A 20,940-nucleotide genomic window follows, 5' to 3' on the forward strand; every position below is an offset into this window, starting at 1 on the left:
AAAAGGGTCACTGAATATTGAAGGTTAGTATTATGCAGAGAACTGCACGTGTACCTATAAAGGAAACCACAGCTGAAATGTCTTTTGTAATTTCGGCAAGAAAACACAACATAATACAATAACAAGAACAGGCCATTCAGCGGAACAATACTTGCCGTTAATATCAAAGATTACAAATTTAAATGGGCAAACATTTTCTTTTACTCTAAGAGGTCTGAGATAAAAAACATTACATAAACCTATTGGCTCCCACATCCGGCAAGCCTACAGATATCAAAGGAGATAAAACTGTGGTCCAGCAGCGTGACTCCCCCAAAGTTTCTTTTTACCAACAGAAATTGGATAGATATCTTAGACCTCTATGCTGATGAGAAGATTCCACTTGGAAATGATGTAAAAGTGAGTTTAATGAGTCACAGTTGATTTGTAGTGAAATATATGGTTGTGTTATGATTTACAGCACAATTTAAATATTTTGGATAGATTTGGAAGGACTAAGGAACACCCAGGTATACTGTCTACTTTTTGCTTCATAGATCTTCCGTAGTTCCGCATATGACCGTCAGATTTTGCACACTTGTGGTAAAGGAGTTAATGATCCAGGATAGTTTTAGCCTCTTTATATATGTGATATTTAATTAATTAATTTCAAAATAAATTAGATCAACTTCATTTTTGCCAAGATTCTATTTCTACCCGAAACTATGAATATAAACTAATCTAAGTTTGTATTGTAAATGATACAAGTGTCTTGCTTCATTTAAGGAATTTTCCAAGTCTCTGTGATGCTCACAACTGGTGGTATAAAGCCTTAAATAGTAAACCCCCTAAATGGGAGAGGATTGGTCAGATTTGGCATCGGTACAAAGGCGTTAGTGAAAAACTTCATTGTGCTTCAGAGGCTGCAGACATTTGCAGAGAAACAGTGAGAAATGAAAACACAAAATAAAACAGAACCATGAACCTACACACAGAACAACGGCAGTATTTTTGTGGGTAAAATATTAGACCCTGTTCATGTTATACAGAGCAGTCAAAGATCTGGAACTTCATCTGGCTAATAAAGGGCCTGAGGAGGGATGAACACAAAGGACCACACAACACGGCATGTAAGCAAAACTGTCCTGTTCTAGATTTCCTGGCCTAACTTGGGTGAACTTTGCTCCAGTTCCATGCAGTCCTCTTCCATGTTCACCAGGATGGTCAAATAATCAAGCTTCCTCTCTTTTTTCACAGCCATTTGCTAAACGTGGAGACAAACACGGAGAGACTGAAAGTCCTTATCAGCCAGGGAGCGCATTTCCTGTCCGTAGAGCCACATACAGGATCTCATCTGCTAGCAACAGCTGCATCTGCAAGATCAACATAGACCATGTGACCATTCAGTCACACATCTACCATGTATGCATATAAAGTAAAGTGCAGTACAGTATCTGTTTAACAGGAGGAGGACAAAAAAACAACTTTTGTAGGATTGGAAGGAATTATCTTTGATTCGTCAAGTCTGTGAGCCAATCTCCTGTTTAGCTCTAGGCTGGAGTTCTGTGATCTGAGAGGGAGCCCAGTCATCTGGCAGATCACTGACTCAGGGAGACAACCAGCTATTAAAGAAGACCAGAGGGAGGCCACACCCACACCTAAAGCTTAGAATTGCTAGTCAATTAGACAACCAACTATGGTTTAGGTACTGAAAATCTGATATTCCCATCAAAGCAATTCAACTGGGGTAGTCTGCAGCTGGTCAGTACCAGACCTTAGCTTCTAAATGACTGTTACAGGTCTCAGACATGGACATATCGTCTTATTAGGCAACTTGGGGGCATTGCTATAAAAGAGCATGCATGCTCAGCCAACACACCCAGTATAAATAAAAGTTCATAAAACAAAATAAAAATAATTATAGCATCATGATCAGGTGATCCAGCGTTGCGCTTACCTGAATTGTTTTAAAAATGCTGCGTTGGCCATGGAAGTAGGTTGGTTGATTGCTTGGGCTGTTTTGGCATCAAGTTTGTTAATGATCGATGCTCAATCACGTTGCTTCGCATTGCACACCCTTCTTCCTGTCTCCACTAACGTCTTTCCCCATGACCGTAAGAGCCGTTACAGAGGAAATATTCATATACTGCGCGTTCACTTCGTCTGGCATCGCTTTCCTTCCCATGCAAATGCTACCCTAGTTTTGACTCCTCGTGGATTTCAACACCTGAGTAAAGGGAAATGTACTTGTAAAGTTTTTTTTTCCCCCTCATATTTTCTTGCCATTTAATTGTCACATTTATAAAGGAAGGTCTTCAAAGAAATCTGTGATGTGCCTTTTCCTCAGGAATTATTTAACTTGTTTTAATTTTTTTCTTAACATTTTATTGTATTAAGTATTTATATTCATTTATTTTATTGCCATTACATATTGATATTATTTATTGCTAGTGCCATTTACTTGTCTTTCTTTCATCTTTCTGTAAAGTGCATTGAGGGGCACTGTATTCAAAAGGTGCTATACATCTATTATGGTTATTATTATTATAAAAGCCAGCATAGCACTCCTGGCCTTTGTACAGTAGTGGTACTTAGGAGTTCCAAAGCATTAATATTAACATTGCAGAGGCACTGCACAAGCTTTTGAAAATTTCAGTACACTAAAAAAACAGTCTGTAGGTAGCCTAAAGGGTGAATGTTTCCATCTTTGATAGAAAAATCTTAAAAATTAAAAAAAGGATTTGGAAAGATACAGACATTGCTGCAGATGTGTCATTTAAATTTGTTCAGGGGCATGACACTACTGTGGCAAGGAACACTCTGTTCTGTACTGCGATATAGAGCTTGAAAAACTGTTACCTACCGGAACCTCCTGTCGTTAAGAAACGGAGAGGACACAAGAAACACAGGAGATGACGAGTATCTGGCGGTTCTATAGGGCCTGAAGGAGAACGCGACCAGTAAAACGAAACGACTGACGTGAATAGTGCAAAGGGGTCATGAGAAAGGGAAAGACAGGCTTGAGTCGGTTGAGAGGGCGGCACCACTCAGGATGGGTGTGTGGAAAACACAGGAAAAGATTGTAAACATTATCATCGTAGCGCTAGTGGCACAGATCGGCACGTGAACGATGCGCTTAAAGCCAGTGTTGGGACCTGGGTTCACAGAAGTTGGTAGTAAAATGCTGCAGTTATGCACAATTGTGCCTGTACTATCAAATCTCAGAAATATTACGTCTAACCCCGGAGTCGGACGCAGACGGTTCTGGAACGCGGTGAAAGGCATCCACCGTCTGGCGTCTCATTTAGTTTCACTTCTCAGCTGAATCCATTTGGGTGTACGGCCACAGATGTTTAATGATAAACTTGTCTTAGTATTTTACGTGCCTTGTGCAATGAAAATCATTATTTTTAATAGTTGTGTAGTGCATAAAGAACCAAAAATAAGCAAATACTCTACCATCAAGCCTGTGTGATTAAGTTCAGCTTTTTAACTTGTTTTTAATTCGTAAAGAAACAGGAGGATTTCTAACTGGTCATTTGGAAATGTTGTTTACTGCATAACGTGCACAACACGATTAGCATTTTAACCAATCAATGATGCGACCATTATGTGAAAGGCCAATCAGAAGTGAACTTGAAGGAAATACCAACACCATGTATCAGATGAAAATGCCTCCCTGTGAAGTTAAGTTACCACATGCAATCAATGAATTCTTCATCGCTGGACCTGTTCCTGCTTGCTTCCTCAGACTAACTACAGCATAAGATGTAGCTGCATGCCCAGAAACAAGTGCAGTGGCTCTTTGAGTGACCCCACCTATCGACAGCCTCTCTCCTTGACAAGGTGATTCAACCAGAGGATGGCTGCTGTCTTTAGCACTGGAAAACTCACCAATGGATTCACTGGGGTGATACGCCACCTTGTGGCAACTTCTGAAATGACATTTGACATGGCTAATGTTTAAGTCTAAAATGGCAAACTACTTCAAAGGGGGGGGGAAATCACCCTATTTTTTCCCCTAACTCACATGTGGAGAAAATAAATATTTGGAAGATGGCAAAAGGTGCTCATGACCAGTGTTTCTGCTAAGTAAGCCACTCACAGCCCGATTTTACTTATGCCTGATTTCATTAAAGGTCCCAGAAACAAATACAGCACCAAAAATACTTTCATTAATTTATTTTTTAAAAATTGCATAATCTACATAATTCACAGTACGTATATACAATTGTCCAAACAAAAAAAATCAGCTGTCCAAGCAGTTGGGTGAAGAACAATGCACCTGCAGCTGTGTTCGCTGAGGCAATTGCACACTTGTGACATTCTTTTCTACAAGTGCAGGCACAGGCTACAGGTCCAGGCACTCTGCTATGTCTCCCTCTGCAGGACAAGGCAGGAGTTGCATGTTCAAGTGGCAGTGAACCACTGGCACTTCAGGAGAGAGATATTTTGCTGACAGACATTCCCCAAAAAAACAACAACTAAAAAGAAAGCTTAAATTAAAATTATACACATTCCGGTGTTCCAGTGATCTCAGAAAAATGGCAATGATGATCCTGTGAGTTGCTTCCTGTTCCTCTCACCGGTGGCGATTTGGGCCAGCTACCCAGGCACAGTGAGACGGGGCGGGGCGGGACGGGGTGTGAAACAGTCCTGCCCCCCTCAGGGCTGGTACTCCTTGAGCAGCAGGTTGGCGATGACCAGCCTCTGGATCTCGCTCGTTCCCTCGTAGATCTCGGTGATGCGCGCGTCGCGGTAGTGCCTCTCGGCGGGCATGTCCGTCACGTAGCCCATCCCCCCCAGCACCTGGATGGCCTTTAGCGGGAAGGGGGGACCCAAGGCCACAAAGTTTGGTGAGCGCATGGCAAGAAGAGCAGCGGGATATTTATGCTCAACGGGGCGATACAGTTGGACTCAAAAACAGGAGAGGACCCGTGTATTCCAGAGCTGCAGGGTCTGCTGGTTCTAGCAGTTACTCAGCACCCATGTAAGCCCGCGGGCTACTAAAGTTGCCCAAGTCTCTACCACTCTTTTTCCATCTGTGAATACTTTTTGGATGACGACAGTTGTTTAAAGCTCTTCCTAAGGTTGTCTATTTGCAGTTGTTGTTTTTAAAGCTTCTATATTCATCCAAAAAATTATCACAGATGGAGAGTGGTAGAGACTTCGGCAACTTTGGTTGCCCGTGGGCTTAAATGGATTAACTGTGTAGTCAGCTGCTTTAAGTTGTCAATGCATTCACCTGACTTGGTTTCTTTTGGTCTAAATGAGGGGTTCTCGACCCTGGCCCTGGATGGCCGCATGGTCTGCTGGTTTTCATCAAGTGTTTAATTAAGTACTGCTTGGCACTCAATTATTCAGCTAATGCCCTTCATTACAGTTAACTCCGTACACCTGGTTTCTGAATTGGGTGCCGATTATTCTAAGGTGAAAACAAAAGTTAGCAGACCTCAGTCTCTCCAGGAACAGGGGTCAAAACCTCAGATGCACATTAAATATACTCTTAATGTGCAAACTGTGAGTTTAGAACCATTTAATCAAGCAAAGCGTGTGAAGTCTTTCAGCATCATTTCTCACTTTGGGTCTGGTGTCCACTTCCTGACCAGCAGGACTAGCAGTCCTTCAGGAGGAGTTACTGGATCAGAAGCTTCAGGCACACATGCATAAACTGTCTAGTAAACGCAGTAGTGAGCCCAACACTGGCCGTGTGCATGCACTACTGCACACACGGAGGCACTCACCTGGTGAGAGATAAATGTAGCAGCCTCTGATGCAGCCAGCTTGGCCATGGCGGCTTCCTGTTAGACAGGAAGTAGAGCACGGTGAGGGTTTGAGTTAATGAGAGTCTGTGTGTGTGTGTGTGTGTGTGCGTGAGTGTGTCTGTGTTTAAGCGTCTGTGTGCATGTGCTTGTGTGTGTGTGTGTGTGTGTCTGTGCTTGTGTGTGTGTGTGTGTCTGTGCTTGTGTGTGTGTGTGTGTGTGTGTGTGTGTGTGTGTGCGTGCGTCTGTGTTTAAGCGTCTGTGTGCATGTGCTTGTGTGTGTGCGTGTGCGTGCCTGTGTGTGTGCGTGTGCGTGCCTGTGTGTGTGTGTGTGTGTCTGTGTTTAAGCGTCTGTGTGTCTGTGTGTGTGTGTGTGTGTGTGTGTCTGTGTTTAAGCGTCTGTGTGCATGTGCTTGTGTGTGTGTGTGTGTGTGTGTGTCTGTGTTTAAGTGTCTGTGTGCCTGTGCTTGTGTGGGTGCGTGTGTGTGCCTGTGTGTGTGTGTGTGTGTGTGTCTGTGTTTAAGCGTCTGTGTGCCTGTGTGTGTGCGTGTGCGTGTGCGTGCCTGTGTGTGTGTGTCTGTGTTTAAGCGTCTGTGTGCATGTGCTTGTGCGTGTGTGTGTGTGTGTGTGTGTGCGCGTGCGTCTGTGTTTAAGCGTCTGTGTGCCTGTGTGTGTGTGTGTGTGTGCTGCGCAGTGCAGCGCGGGACTCACCTTAGAGAAGGGTTTCTTAGCGTCTCGTAGCAGAGCTGATTTCCACGTGAGCAGACGGGCGCTCTCTAGTGCCACAGCCATGTCCGCCAGTTTAAACTGGGAGAGAGAGAAACGTCATCTCACACACACCTTATATTCACACACAACAGGCCCACACTCTGTACAGGCCACTTCACACACAACATCACTCATCTCTGCAGAGTAAGGCAAAACTTTTATTTATTTTTTAATTTCGTAAATAACATTGGCCCAACGTGGGGCCGGACATATCCATTTCCCACCCTGGTTTGGAATGTCCAACTGTCTACGCAGCAGAGGTCAGGCACCAACCCCGCTGCAGACTCAAAAAGTGCGGACATCTGCAGTTCTCCTCTGCAAACACATGGTGTCGCCAGACCGCTTCTTTTCACACCGCAACAGCTAAGCTGCACTGGAAGAAGACCTAATACATGGCTTTGCATGCAGCCCACAGGTCCTCAATTGACCAGCGGGGGTCGCTAGAGAGCGATGCAGAGTTCTAACCGACTGAACTCCCATACCCTGGGCTACGCAATCGGCACTTGGAATACGGTCCCAGACCGTGGGGGTCAACCAAGCACCACAGCGCAGTGCCTTAACCGATTGAGCCACCCAGCGGCTCGGCCTGACACATTTCAACCCGTTCGGTCTGAGTCTTTCCTATTGGCCATGGCGGACGGTGTCACAGCGACGCCGTACCTGAATGGCCTGCATCTTGGCTATGGGCGCTCCGAAGGCGGTCCTCTTGTGGGCGTAGTCGGCTGCGCAGTCCAGCGCGGCCTGCGCGATGCCCAGCGCCTGCGAGGCGATCCCGATGCGCCCGCTGTCCAGAGTTTGCTGAGGGCGAGAGCAGCCAGATAACGCTCACAGCCTGCGTGCCAGATAACACTCACAGCCTGCGCGCCAGATAACACTCACAGCCTGCGTGCCAGGTAACACTCACAGCCTGCGTGCCAGAGAACACTCACAGCCTGCGCGAGCGGCACGGGTTAATGCGAGGGCGTGTTCAGGTGCAAGGCGTTCAGACGAGAGTTCCCTTGTGTGCACATGCGCATGTTGTTCAGGTGTATTGTATTTTTTCTGTTGTGTTGTTCAGATGTGTGTTGGTGAGGCGTATGCACAAGTGTGTGTGGTTCAGGTGTATGCTCACTTGTGTGTTCAGGTGCATGCTCAGGTGAGTGTTCTGGTGTATGCTCAGGTGAGTGTTCTGGTGTATGCTCAGGTGTGTTCAGGTGTATACTAAAGGTGCGTGCTCAGGTATATGCTCAGCTGTGCATTCTGGCGCACGCTCAGGTGTGTGTTCAGGTGTATACTAAGGTGCGCGCTCAGGTATATGCTCAGCTGTGCGTTCTGGCGCATGCTCAGGTGTGTGTTCTGGCGCACGCTCAGGTGTGTGTGTTCAGGTGCGTGCTGTTCAGGCGTTTGCGGCGCTACCATGGCGATCTTGAAGCCCATGCCGCGCTGGCCCAGCAGGTTGCCCAGCGGCACACGGCAGTCCTCCATGATCAGGTTGGCGGTGGAGGAGGCGCGGATGCCCAGCTTGTCCTCCTTCTTGCCCAGAGACAGCCCGGGGTGGGGCATGGGCACCAGGAACGCGCTGATACCCTGGCACCGGCAGGAGGGAGGCAGAGAGACAGACTCAATCCATCACGTCTGGATTTCACATTCATATCAGAGCTTCCTCCGTAGGAACATCAGACTCATCCTCCTCCCTTTTCTGTCCTTTTCCTTTGCACGCACACATGCAGTTTATGGTCATCCAAGGCCTGCTATAATAGGAAATGACACCAATTAAGCAACAAATCCTGATTGTTTTGTTGCTTATTTTTCTGTGGCCTTTGGATCTGTCCACAATAGGGCACCAGTATCAAAAGTGGAGCACAGTGACTGTGGGTCTTGTGACACAGTGTGCAAACAGCCTTCGGACCAATGGGGATCCGTCACATTCAGATCCAAACTGGACAGAATTCAAATTAGCGTACATCACGCCACCGTGGGACACTGTCATGGTCCTAAGGTCAAATAATCAGTGAAGCATTCTCTCTTCACCCAGCCACCTAGCCGCGGCTCCAATTCAGAGGATTACTTTCAAAGACAAATTCGCCCTTCCCTCTGCCCCCGCCCCCCATCTAATCTTTTTTCTTAACCGCATCTAATCTCATTTTACTGCCCATCGCACAGACTGGCTTTATTCTCGTTTTATGCTGCAAATGTCACGCTTACTGAACTGAATGTTTGCTCTGAACAGTCTGCTTCATTTTGCAACGCTCCCCAGATGTTCTGTTGGTTAGTAGAGGCAGGAGTCTGGCTCTGCTAGGCTGCTGGTGAGGCACCCGACTTGATTTCATTTTGTTTCGTGGATAAGAGAATACATGCATCATCGGATGCAAGTCCCGCACAGAGGATGGCACATCAAAGCATTAGCAATGCTTTCCAGTGTGGTCCTCAGTCTCAAGGCAAAAACATCAAATGACAAACAATAAAAAACAATAAAATTTAATCAGTTCAAAACTTTCCAGTAAAAAGACCATCCTCAGAAGATATCTGCAGATTTCCTCATCCAAACATTAGCCTCAGCCTTGTTGCAGTTTTGGTTCAGGCTTGCCTAATGATTTGGTGCTCTTGGCTCAGTGCTGCCCCCTGCTGGTGAAGAGCGGGGCCCACCTTGTGTTTCAGGCTCTTGTCTGTGGTGGCGAAGACGACGGCGGCCGAGGCGTCCCAGCAGTTGGTGATCCAGGCCTTGGTGCCGTTCAGAACCCACTCCTCCCCTTCCTGTCTCGCTGTCGTGGACGCCGCGCCCGCGTCGCTGCCGTTGCCTGGGTAACGAGAAGGAAGGGAGGGGCGACAAGGACCCATGGCATCAACCTGAGCCAATGAAGCACTAATCCAATGATTCAGAGTGGGAGGAGCTTAAGTCCCTTCATTAAAAAAATATTATACTGCATTTATAGAGTGCTTGTCTATGACTGGGACTCAACCACCAAAGCAGAATATTTGCTGTAAAATCAACGGTGTTATTACATTTTACTGACAGGAGCACATTTTATCCATTTATTCTGGTATGAAACTCAGAGCTGTTACAGAGCTGAAATCACACTGGGAGCTTTACTGTGCAGCAGTGATGCACAGCAGCCATTTTGTGCCAGAATGTGCACCACTCATCAGCCGAGATGGAAAGGAGGACTTACAAAGCCAATTAACCTGGGAGATGATTAGATAGTCAGACTGGAAATGACTCTGGATTTACATAACTGGAAATTAAATGGGACCTTTAATGACCACAGGTAGTCGGACCCTGGGTTTCAGATTTTATCGTAGAAATGCCACATCCCCGCAGGGCAGTGTCCCCATCGCTGTACTGGTGCACTGGTGGTCCTTAGTAGTCCTTACCTGGCTCACTCAAAGCAAAGCAGCCCACTTTCTCCCCCGTAGTAAAAGGAGTGATCCACTTCTCCTTCTGTTCTTCAGTACCAAACTTAAGCACGGGGCCCAGGTAGAGAGACTGGGGGGTCAAAGAGAGGGGGAATGTGTGGGTAACACAGGCACAGGGGAGCGCAGCCATGAGCAGGACGTCTGAAGGAGAGCAAGTTCAGTACCAGCGTCACATGACAGATACACATGCACTATGCACGACGTACGAACATGGACATGAGACAAACATTCAAAGATTAAACAGGAAAATATATGGATCAACTAGGACGAAGCTGAATGCCACAGAAACAAAAGCAAGCACATCGTATAACATTTACATAAATGCTCAGTGCAACACAAGTACACGCATGAAGATACAGGCAAGCGGATGCGCATACACACACATATGCTCGCTCGCTCACACACTCACACAGAAAAATGCACACAAGCATAAAGACATGAATTCAATTGAAATTAACTGAAATTAATGATTAATGAGGCACAGAAATTACATGAACTAAAATGCCATTGACCTAAAACTCAGACAGACACAGAGACAAGCAGAAACAGACAGACAGACAGACTGACGTTGTTGACGCTGACGATGACCCCCGTGGACGCACAGCCCCTGCTCAGCTCCTCCACAGCCAGGCTGTAGGCCAGGTAGTCCAGACCGGCCCCGCCCAAGTGCTCCGGCACCTCCACCGCCATGACGCCCAGCGCCCCCAGCTCCAGCACCTGAGGGGAGAGACCCCACATATCCTCACACTGCACCAGTGTGATATCCCCACACATCCTCACACTGCACCAGTGTGATATCCCCAAACATCCTCACACTGGGCCAGTGTGATATCCCCACACATCCTCACACTGCACCAGTGTGATATCCCCACACATCCTTACACTGCACCAGTGTGATATCCCCAAATATCCTCACACTGGGCCAGTGTGATATCCCCAAATATCCTCACACTGGGCCAGTGTGATATCCCCACACACCCTCACACTGCACCAGTGTGATATCCCCAAACATCCTCACACTGCGCCAGTGTGATATCCCCACACACCCTCACACTGCACCAGTGTGATATCCCCACACATCCTCACACTGCATCCTCACACACACTCTCTACATATCCTCACGTGTACCTGCTTGGCGGGGAATGTGTGCTCTCGGTCCAGCCTGCCGGCGATGGGGGCCAGCTCTCTGTCTGCAAAGTCCCTGCACGTCTGCCTGAGCATCTGGTGCATCTCCGGCAGCTCGGCCAGCTGAGAGACACCACGCACCCCACGCCCTACTGCCACACCCAGCACTGTGAGAGAGTGAGAGTGAGAGTGTGAGAGAGAGTGAGAGTGAGAGTGAGAGTGAGAGAGAGACTAGTTAGCAATGATTCTAGAACACCCCCAACCCCACTACCAGCCAGATATGTGACCACTTGCAACAATATGCCAACAATAAACACCCTGTGCAGCATTACATGCACTGCAAACAAATATCAATAATGACATATACCAACTACCACATTCCAAACTCAATGACATAATGTGATATACAAAAAGGTAGAGGAGAGAGAGAAAAAATGGAAGAAAACAGGCAATAGAAAGAGAGAGGAGAGGACTGGAGAGGGATGAGGGAGGGAGAGAAAGAGAGAGAAGAGCAACACCTTCAGCAAAAACTGCAAGGACTAGCCTATAAAGGTTTAAGATCTCTGGCGTAATTACGTGAACCTAAATCAAAAAGCCAGTATATGCTGGCTGGGTCTGTCATTTCCTCCCATGATTTCTGGTATGATTTGTAGGCTGATAACCCTCATATTTTCCTCTCTTTCCCTCCATCTGACACTCAGGTCTCACTTCACAGACCAGCTTGCCTTAAGGACACCTCATGCTGTATGGCGGACCATCGTTCTGCACACACCCTCCAAGGGCTCAGCACCGCTGGACCTCATTTAACTGAGACGCTACAAGAGAGTTCACTCTGTGCTCTCCTACTGCAAGAAGCCAAGGAGTAACCCTAGATAACCAACTTTGTCTCTCACCATATAGTGGGCAGTGACTCGGGCAAGCAGATTCTTTCTACATCACAATAACCCGCACCTTCCTCCCCACCTGCGCTACATAGCTCCTAGTCCATGCCCTGACACTCTCACAACTGGATGTGGAGTGGAGAGATCCACCAAGACTGCCCTGCTTGCCACGCACGAGAAGCAAATATAGTCACTGATGAGTAGCAGCGCTGTAGCGTCCTATATGCTCTTACAGGAGGACGGTGCCTCCTGTAGCATTGGACGCGCTACTTTCTGTCAGAGCCAGACTTGGTGCAATTGGATGCTTCTGAGGAGTCATGACCAGATGTCATTCCCCATAGGTGGATCTCTCCACTCAATCACACTCAACTCTTCAACCACAAGGTGTCACCAAAAAGAAACCACACAAAATGAACCTGAGGAAATTAGTGTAGATTACATTATAGTTGTTTGTGTGTTTAATTAAAACAGACAGAGAATAAGCTCAAACTGGTAACCTCAAGTCATATAACATACAATTCTAACTCTGTGACCGATTTGATCCTAACTAGGTGAAAGGTGAATTGACGTCAGTGTGCTGACCTTTGTCCCAGTTCGCACTACTTCATGTTGTGAAGTTAAATTAATACGTTGATCTCGTTGTTAGCAATCTTTCTAATGTCCATTCATATTTTACTACTTGCTCTGCAGGTAGTTACTACGCATATTTGCATGCAAGTCGGCTCATCATTAACGCAAACATAAGAATGAAAATACTGCTCACAAACTAGCTAAATATGCAACCCAAATCCCCAGCTGAAATAACACAATCATTGTTTTTATTGCTTCTAGGTTAACGTGCTAGGCTAAATAAGCATGTTGCCTAGCGAACGTCAGTTAAGTAAGGTTTGCCAGCAAAGCCATCCTGAATTGACCCCATCGCAATAGTCAAGCTAACACCAATTAGCTTAGCTACTTCGATACTCTAATGTTAGAGGTATACTTTAATGTAAATCACTCTATTGCTGTAACGTAAGCCCTTCACAAGCCAGCTAATCACCCATTCTTGCCAGATGGTTAAAATAACTTCACGAGTAATAGAAAACATATAACGTTAGCTAGCAACTAACATATGCTAGCTCTAACTTAACTGCTTAGCTATGAACCACAACGGTTTGCAGTACAAAAAACTTTCCGCTTGATATATTTTAAATAGTAGTTTCCTGGCATGCTAGCTGTTTCGGGAACTAATCTATTATTTTCCGGGGTGATTATTAAATGGCCCATGGTTAATTATTATATTTAGTCTACTCAGAGACCAAGAGTAAATGTAACTAGCTAACTTCCAAGCCGGGTAAACTAGTAACTGCTATCATACTAAACAATAACATTCGCAAGACACAAATTTGTGCACAGGTATGGTCACCGGCGTGTTTTTATCCAAATTAAATCTGAACCCCTACTGAATAAAATGTGTTGCTACCTGCTATACATCACAATAAATTAGCTACTGACCTTTTCGAAGACTGAAAAGAGCTGCCATCTTGGTGCTCCGGTACAGCGTTTCTGTTATGTTAGCATCATAAGAATCTGGTGCGTGATTTTTTTCCCCAACTTACTTCCGCCATAAGCACGCCCCTTAGCTGTCGACGACAGTTCTAAGCCACTGAACTTCGTTGTTCTAAGCCTCTGCAAAGCAGTTTCATTGGATAACGTTAATTTGCACAGACGAGATTGGACAGCTTGTCAATAGCAGGGCGAGGCATATCTGGTAGCTCTTCTTCTTCGATGGTGTTTATTTTTGTTTTAAAATGCATGAAAGACGCATTACTGTCACCTAATGGGCTGGAGTCTGATACAGATTAGGCATGTAGACAGATCCCCAGGTCCATTTCAGCAAACCCTGCTTGAACCTTCCTCCCCACCAAAGATATCACTAATATCACCAACCGTTCTACCACTCTCCATTATCCTATTAAATAGCATTGCTCTTTCATGAATAAATTTACCACACACCACTATTACATGCTCAACACTCTCCGATACCATACACATTTCACACAACCCATCCACGTGTCTCCCCACCAGCTCCTCAATTTGGTGTGTCTCATCTTTAACCTGGCCATGAATGCCTCCGCTTTCCTATTTCTACCCCTAACTTTATGTGCTCTGACAGAGTTCTGTAGAAGATATCAGGGCTGCCAGGTGAAATTCCTGGACTCGGGACAAAATTATATTATTATATAATTCCTGGGCCCAAAACAATAGTATTTACCACAATTTCAAAGACCAAAGCTGCCACCCCACCCTGTCCTTCCATGGCCCAGGCCAACATACTCGGTTCTCCCCCCTGATGGTGGCCTTGATCGAGATAGCCATCTGCCGTCTTTGTCCTTGTTCCATTGTTCCTGTCACTCTGCCATGACAGCTGTCATGATCACTATTTTTTGCCTCTCCTCTACCTAACACAACCTTAATATCAATCAATTCCTTCTTTAACACCTCACTCTAACTAATGAGACCTTTATATCAGTCATTTCCTTCTTTAGTGACCCCTTTGCCAACATGTTTGCTACTTAATTTCCCTCAACACCCACCTGACAAAACTGGTCTGTAATGTCCATTCTAATAGTCTTAAAAGCAACATATAGCCTTCTACCCTGTCCCATTGTAGTTCCATCACAATTGCAGTCGTATATACTGACAAACTATCTCACAATCCATTGCTCAGTCATGAATTAACATACCTATCGCTACATTTCCAGAAACTGGATCTTCTGAACCATTCATAAAAATTGTCAGGGAGGAATAGAATTTGCTTTCAATGTACCTTGATACTAGTACACATATCTCATTAACATTTCCTGTGTCTCTACATTGTGCCATCAAACTAAATTCTACTGCTGGTTTATCATACAACAGGGGCAGCATGTCAGTCAATGCTACGACAGGGCAGAAAGCCAATCCATTTACCATACCCCTGCCTTCAGAGAAAACTGTAATAGTAATAGAACAATTGCATAATATTTAAAATTATTTCTGATACATAAATTATGAGGTTTCCCAGATTAACAGCACTTCATTTTATGTTGTAGGTGTCCTACTTAGGTAGGTGTAGGTATTTACTTACAAATGTTCCTTTGTTGACTTTACTGTCATTTAGAAGATGTTCTTATTCATGGCAATTTACAATGCAAACATAAGTCTAAAGATCAAGGATCTAGTGATCAAGTGCAGTAATTCTCAAGAAAGGTGAACTATAGTTCCAAGGAAGTTCTCAAGAATGGGGACATATAGTTCCAAGGAAGACAGCAAGTGCAAGAAGTAAAAATCTGCAATACATTTTGGCTACCAAAGATCTTGAGCATTCAGCAGAGCAACGTACACATTTTAGGATTTGTTCAATTTGTTTCTTTAGTTGTTTGAATTGCATGATTAATCTGCAAAATTGTGATATACTCTGAATGATTTTGAAGCATTTATAAAAATGTATAGTTTAGTTTAGCTGCTTGTTTTGATGTGTTTTTTGTGGTGTTTGTTTATTTTCTCTTGGTCTAATTTGCACACACTGACTGGCCAGGGCACTGGACACAGGACATTTTTCCTTCCCAGGTTTATTGTGATGAAATTGCTTCTGTGAGGTTTCTTTCCAGCCTTCAGAGAGAGGGATGGGATTTTAGGGCAGCAGTGTGTTCACAATGACGAGGAAGAAGCACATGAGAAGAGAGAGGAAAATCGAGGCTAATGAAGACAGGCCAGCCAACAGGGTCCGTTCTCCAAAACATGTTTATTAATGGCATCATAAAAAGTTAGGTAGATGTCCGTTACGATGCTGTCATATTTATATCTCTTTTTTCAGGTTGAAGTCAGAGGGGATGTGTTGGGGAGGGAGAGAGGGAGCAGGGGATAAAACAGCCCCTGAGCTTGGTGCAGTGCTGGAGGTTGCCAGCAGGGGGACCTCACTTGCTGGCAGTGGTAAAGTTAAAGCACCCGCGCTGGTGGAACTGCATGTCCCTCACACGTCGCATGGACTGAATCTGGGGCTGGATGGCACAAAATTCGTTGTAGTGTCTGTAGTCGCCACACTCAAACAGATACTGGTAGCCTCTGTAGCCAGGGTACTGGTAGCCAACCCACCTGCAAAATATCGAGAAGGACAAGTAACAGAGTCAGGAATATTTGTAAACCATAGCCAGGGTAATTTTCAAGTGCTTATTTCAAGTATATTGAATTTGAGCTTGTGTTCATAGAACCTCCTTAAGAGGGAGGCCCTAACGAAGTTCAATTGTTTTCTCCATCTGCTAAATCCCTCAATCTAATGCCATGCTGATTAACCAGGCATATTTTAGCCTGAGGTGTGTGTCAGAGCTCTATTTTGAATGCCAACCATATGTGCTCCTATACATGCACTCGCAATGTGTTTTTCCCTTTATAATTTTTTTTTTCTCTAGTTAGCACCCCTTTGGAACAGACTTTTCATGCTCTGCAGTCCTGTTTGCCCATATACAGAAAACCTACTTTTCTTTTATTCCTACACTACCAGAAGTAAAGGTATGATGGAGGTACATCCATCTAAATGTACCCTGAAAGGACAATAATGCTCTAATTTGGTATTAATAAGTACCTCTTACAGACAGAAAAGGTACAAATGAATTATGCATTGCTGGCTAGGGGTACAGTTTTGTGTAACTATAGGGTAGCACCCCAGTGACAAGTGTGTGTACCTTTATAGGCACTATTTCACCCTGAGAGTGTAAGTGAGATATCAGGGTGAGGTGGGCGACCTATTTATTCACTGACATTCCAGTCAGTCAGGTTGACATTCCAGTCAGTTCTGGAACACTTTTGCTTACACAGGTACTATTAAGAGTGTTAACTTTAAGAGTATTGCTTTTTTGGCTGTGGTATTGCAGGACTCTCATCCATTTTGAAAATGTTTTTCTAAGTCTCTCTGGGTAAGAGCATCTGTGCAATGAATGCAGTGCAATGTCCTTCCTCACTGCGGCCGATGTCAGGTTTCGTTATTGTAAGCCTGAAGACCTTTCGGCGCCAGCAGGAAACACCAGATGTGCGTGGCGGTGTCCCTGCTCGTCCTCAGCCCCCCGGCGTACTCACACTCCTCCGGTGACCCTCACGCTGCCCACCCTGTCGCAGAAGCCGTGTGCCCAGAGGGTGGGCACGTCATCCTCCTGGATCTCCATCTTGTTGCCCTTGAAGTCAGACAACTCGAAGAGACAGATCTTGTGCTCCTGGCTGTCCTGGTGATCCAGAGGAGAGGGAGAGAGTGAGATGGGAGGTCATGGGACATAGACCTGGGTGGTACATGTCCAGCCACTGCTAATGGTGTATGCAGTGTGTGTACGTGGTCCAAGTGTGGTGGCTCAGTCTTAGTGTGGGTGTTCAGTCTGCTGTCAGTATTCATGTGTTGTAAGTCAGTGTATGTGCCTCTGTCTGAGTGTGCGGACTCAATTTGGTGACAGCGCCAGTGTGGTTTAGTCTCAGTGCATGTGCCTCAAGTCTTAGTGTGGTGGCTCAGTTTAGGGTCAGTGTGCTGTTTACTCGCAGTGCACATGCTACAGTTTTAGTGTGCTTTTTTTTAGGGCTCACTAAGTTTGGTTTGTTAGCATTGTCCCCAAACACATGGGGGTGCAGTTTCTCACCATGCGGATAGGCCTGAAGGACATGATGCAGTCACTGCGATAGCTGTTGGACCAGGTGTCCCAGCGAGGATACTCTCCCTTCTCCAGGATGAACATCTCGCCACGGAAATTAGTCTGCTCAAAGCCAACCCAGCTGGAGAGAGAGAGATCAGGGGAAGGGGGATGGAGGAGTGGGAGTTCCGCAGAAAGGTGGCCACGGAAAGGAGGATGAGGGATAGAAAAAGGAGTGATTGGGATGTAGAGGTGAGGTTGGGTGAAAGGAAGGAGAGCAGACACGGTTAGGCACAGCTGGGCAAAAGAGAGAGCCTTGCAAAGATGAAATTGGTTTGTGCCCTTAACTGTCGACCGCCCTGGCTCAAATCATTTCTCTGTTTCAAACATGCATTGAGGGCTGCAAGCAGAGGCACTCTCCTATCACACTCCCAGCACTGGTAGCAGACACACGCAGCCTGGGATGTAAGAGCATTTCTTTGTAAAGCCAAACATCTCAGACCCACTGATTAAACTGCATGCATTTATTAATTTATACTTTTTTCAGTCTTCGGCTACGAAAAACAGAGAATCCATCAAATAAGAACCGCTATCTCAGGTCCATTATATCAGTACCCAGATATATAGTTGCTAATTGCCAGTCAATGGATGTAAGTGTAGCTTTTTACTACACCACATATATGCACAGCCTAGTTCTATGCTGTTTCCATAGTGATCCACATTCATAAGTTCACAGAGTGCATTTCTTGGAGTGTATAATCCCACAGTCAACTGTTGTATCTGGGATCGGAACCACCCTACATTGCTGACAGGAAAGCGGGGTGTATTTGTTTTTGGGGGACTTACGGGCCGCACTCTACGCGCAGACTGCGCACTCTGTCCAGGCCACGGTCGCACATGTTCACGCACTCGTTCTGGATCTCCACCATCCTGCCCTGAAAGTTCTCCTGATCGAACAGCATGATCTGGAAGGAGGGAGGGCAGAGGGCATTAATAAGTGAGCAACCAGCCCCAGTGTCAACTTTGTCTGAAGAAAGCAGTTCCTTTCTGTCAGGTAGTCTTTCGTTCTGTCGCTGGGAACTGTCTGCATTGCTTTTTCTAGTTTCTGTCTTTGTATTTCTGCCTAACAATCTTATCATCTTTCATAATGAATTTGGCATGATTTCTGATCCATGTACTCTGCCATCTGTCCTTCACATCATGTGAAAACGAGTTTGAGCGCCACTCTGTCTCAGTGACACATATACCGCTTGGCTGCTCACTAATACCAAACTACATGTGGCTATTTGCTTTAGCAATGTTTTGTTCTCTTGGTAAATATAAAGTCTTTGAGCTTAACATTGAAAGGAGCTCTCTTGTGTTAGCAGGCTGACCAGGCAATGGTACATTTTCCCTTCATCTCACAAAATCAGCTTCAACTGCCAACAACCACTAAGGAACTGAACCTGCTCATTGGAAATGTGGGGCTGAACCTTGCCAAATCAGGAAGTAAGCACTCGCTGTCCTTTTCAGGTATGTGATCAGAATGTTCTTGACTGAACATTCTAATGCTGATGTCACAGTTACTACAGTTCATTGAAAGCAATGGCAGAAGACTGACTTCGAATTTTGAAAAAAAAAAAAACATAGAAAATAACCTATTCTTCAAAGTGTTCTAACATGGCCAGTAGTGTCTCTGGGGCCTGTGATGTCACAAAAGCACAGAATGAGATGTCTTCAACGTTGTTTACCACTCAGTGCTGGCACAAAATTCCGGTTCTAATATCCACTGCTGTCTGCTCAGCCCCTCACATTGCTAGTCCCCTGGCCTTGCAGCATTAAATGTGCCAGAGGCTCAAAGTGATTTGTGTCTGGCTGTCACTGGGCTGCTGGCAACGCCAGACACCAGACTCAGGTGCCAACTTGTGTACTTACTTCACTCTCCCTGGGCCTCTCATCTGTATTCCAGCCAGTGCTGGAGAGAGTGCTCTGCCCCTCTCTCTAACTCTCCTGGAGACTGCCGTCCACAGAGCACAGTCTGGTTCAGCACTGCATGGTGGTCTGCCTGGGACTGCTTCCCCTCAACCTTCCTATTGTTATTCTGTACCAGCAGCAGTGGATGTGTGCACAGAGTGTTAGGGATTACAGCTAGAACCTTGTATTTGCTGTAAAATAGTATCAGCTGGCTATGGTTCCAGCTTGGAGGTCCCATTCACTAAATCAGCACACTTACTCTGAAGTTACCCATGCTGGGGTCCCCGGTCTTGGTGGCCTTGCTGGTGGCAGCAGGGGCGGGGGTGCCCTTGTCCTTGGCATCGGTGCCCTGGCTGGCAGCGGACTTGGCTGTCTGAGACATGGCGAAGGTTCAGAAGAGTCTGCCAAGGAGGGAGAGAGAAAGCGAGAGTGAGAAAGAAAGAGAGAGAGATGAATAAGAGCAGCCAGGGAAAGGCGCGAGTGTAGGAGGTGAGCGGCTAAGGGGTGACCACTGGGTGGCGACAGAGACAATCCAAAGCGGGTGGTCTGGCGTGTTGGGTATGGGGGGCCTGACAGCCCCACTGAAACAAAATCTCTCTAGGGGCATCCCCATGTTCCAAAGCCGGCCCTCACTCCAAGCTGTATAGCTGTATATCCCAGGCAAGGCATCCCTCCAGCCTGCACAGCCTGGACAGCTCCCCAGGAGGACCAGGCAACCCCCTCTTCCTCTGTGGTGGACACCCACTCTGGAGCCTGCGATGGGGACTCACCCAGTGAAGTCCTGTTTTGGTCTGGGTTAGTTTTGGCTTGAGTTAAATTGGGTGGCTCAGCTCAGTGCGGCGCGGGCGGCTTTGCACTGGGTGCTGGGGCCGCTAGCTCGTTCTTTCAAGCGGGTTTGCAGGTGCGGCTGTGGAGGGGGGTGTGGTGGGGGGGGATTCTTACCTGCGTGAGGTGAGTACAGCTTGCAGTGCCGTGCGGGTTGGCTGGCTCGTGCTGGCCCCCTCTGCCTAGCGCCCAAGCTTTTATACCCTGGCAAGGGGAGCGTGGAGGGGCTCGGCACACAAAAGAATCACCCGTGTCATCAGAGTCGGCTCCCGCCTAAGCTCGCCGGTCATTGCTTTGCCCAGAAAGCTCGCCCAATGTCCGTAAGCACTTTGCTGTCAATGGAAAACCCCGAGCCCAGCAGTTTTTGATCTGCGAGGCCCTGCTCTAAGCTATAGGCAGTATACGGACCACAGGAATGTACAGGCCAGAGGTCATATCTCACGCTAATCCCCATCTCCCTCTCTCTGTCTCTCTTCCTCCACCTCTCTGTCCTTAGCCATCACTCTAAGTTTAACAGAGGTTTTTGTTTTTGCTGTCTTATCTTGACCCTTATTTACTTCAGTTTTTTATTTTTTATTTAACCGAACAATGCTCTCATAATGTAGAAAATATTCTGCCTGTTCA

General features: G+C 46.2%; 2 protein-coding genes across 3 annotated transcripts in view; both read right to left on the reverse strand.

Annotated features, from left to right (window-relative positions):
* acads (acyl-CoA dehydrogenase short chain) overlaps nt 1-13,562 on the reverse strand; it is a 276,335-nt gene extending 262,773 nt beyond the window's left edge. Inside the window, exons 1-10 of one of the 2 annotated variants that reach the window (XR_010325297.1) lie at nt 13,403-13,562; nt 11,031-11,194; nt 10,470-10,619; nt 9,861-9,972; nt 9,135-9,286; nt 7,905-8,075; nt 7,170-7,307; nt 6,453-6,548; nt 5,724-5,780; nt 4,258-4,797 (exon numbers count right to left, since the gene is read on the reverse strand). Coding sequence is in view for 1 of the 2 variants with exons in the window: in XM_064307607.1 (XP_064163677.1) it covers nt 4,645-4,797; nt 5,724-5,780; nt 6,453-6,548; nt 7,170-7,307; nt 7,905-8,075; nt 9,135-9,286; nt 9,861-9,972; nt 10,470-10,619; nt 11,031-11,194; nt 13,403-13,430 (1,221 nt within the window). In the remaining variant the exon portion in view is untranslated. Of the gene's footprint in view, nt 1-4,146; nt 4,798-5,723; nt 5,781-6,452; nt 6,549-7,169; nt 7,308-7,904; nt 8,076-9,134; nt 9,287-9,860; nt 9,973-10,469; nt 10,620-11,030; nt 11,195-13,402 lie in introns of those variants that run through there. The other variant, XM_064307607.1, reaches the window with a different exon arrangement.
* Nucleotides 13,563-15,655: 2,093 nt separating this feature from the next.
* crybb1 (crystallin, beta B1) lies at nt 15,656-20,576 on the reverse strand. Its single transcript, XM_064308733.1, has 6 exons — nt 20,434-20,576; nt 19,751-19,892; nt 18,385-18,503; nt 17,548-17,680; nt 17,003-17,145; nt 15,656-16,024 (listed from the first exon to the last, which is right to left on the reverse strand). Exons 2-6 carry the CDS (start codon nt 19,871-19,873, stop codon nt 15,847-15,849), a joined length of 696 nt encoding a protein of 231 aa, XP_064164803.1. The 5' UTR covers nt 19,874-19,892; nt 20,434-20,576; the 3' UTR covers nt 15,656-15,846.
* Between the last annotated feature and the right edge of the window lie 364 nt (nt 20,577-20,940).

This window comes from Anguilla rostrata, chromosome 14 (assembly GCF_018555375.3).
Source record: "Anguilla rostrata isolate EN2019 chromosome 14, ASM1855537v3, whole genome shotgun sequence".
NCBI classification, from domain to species: Eukaryota; Metazoa; Chordata; class Actinopteri; order Anguilliformes; family Anguillidae; genus Anguilla; species Anguilla rostrata.

What these genes read in the sequence shown, in the direction of transcription:
- crybb1 (XM_064308733.1), bottom strand. Translation starts at nt 19,873, where the DNA reads ATGTCTCAGACAGCCAAGTCCGCTGCCAGCCAGGGCACCGATGCCAAG. An exon ending in CCAGCATGGGTAACTTCAGA is followed by an intron (nt 18,504 to 19,750) that starts GTAAGTGTGCTG and finishes CCCTCCTTCCAG; the next exon opens with ATCATGCTGTTCGATCAGGA. An exon ending in CCTTCAGGCCTATCCGCATG is followed by an intron (nt 17,146 to 17,547) that starts GTGAGAAACTGC and finishes CTGGATCACCAG; the next exon opens with GACAGCCAGGAGCACAAGAT.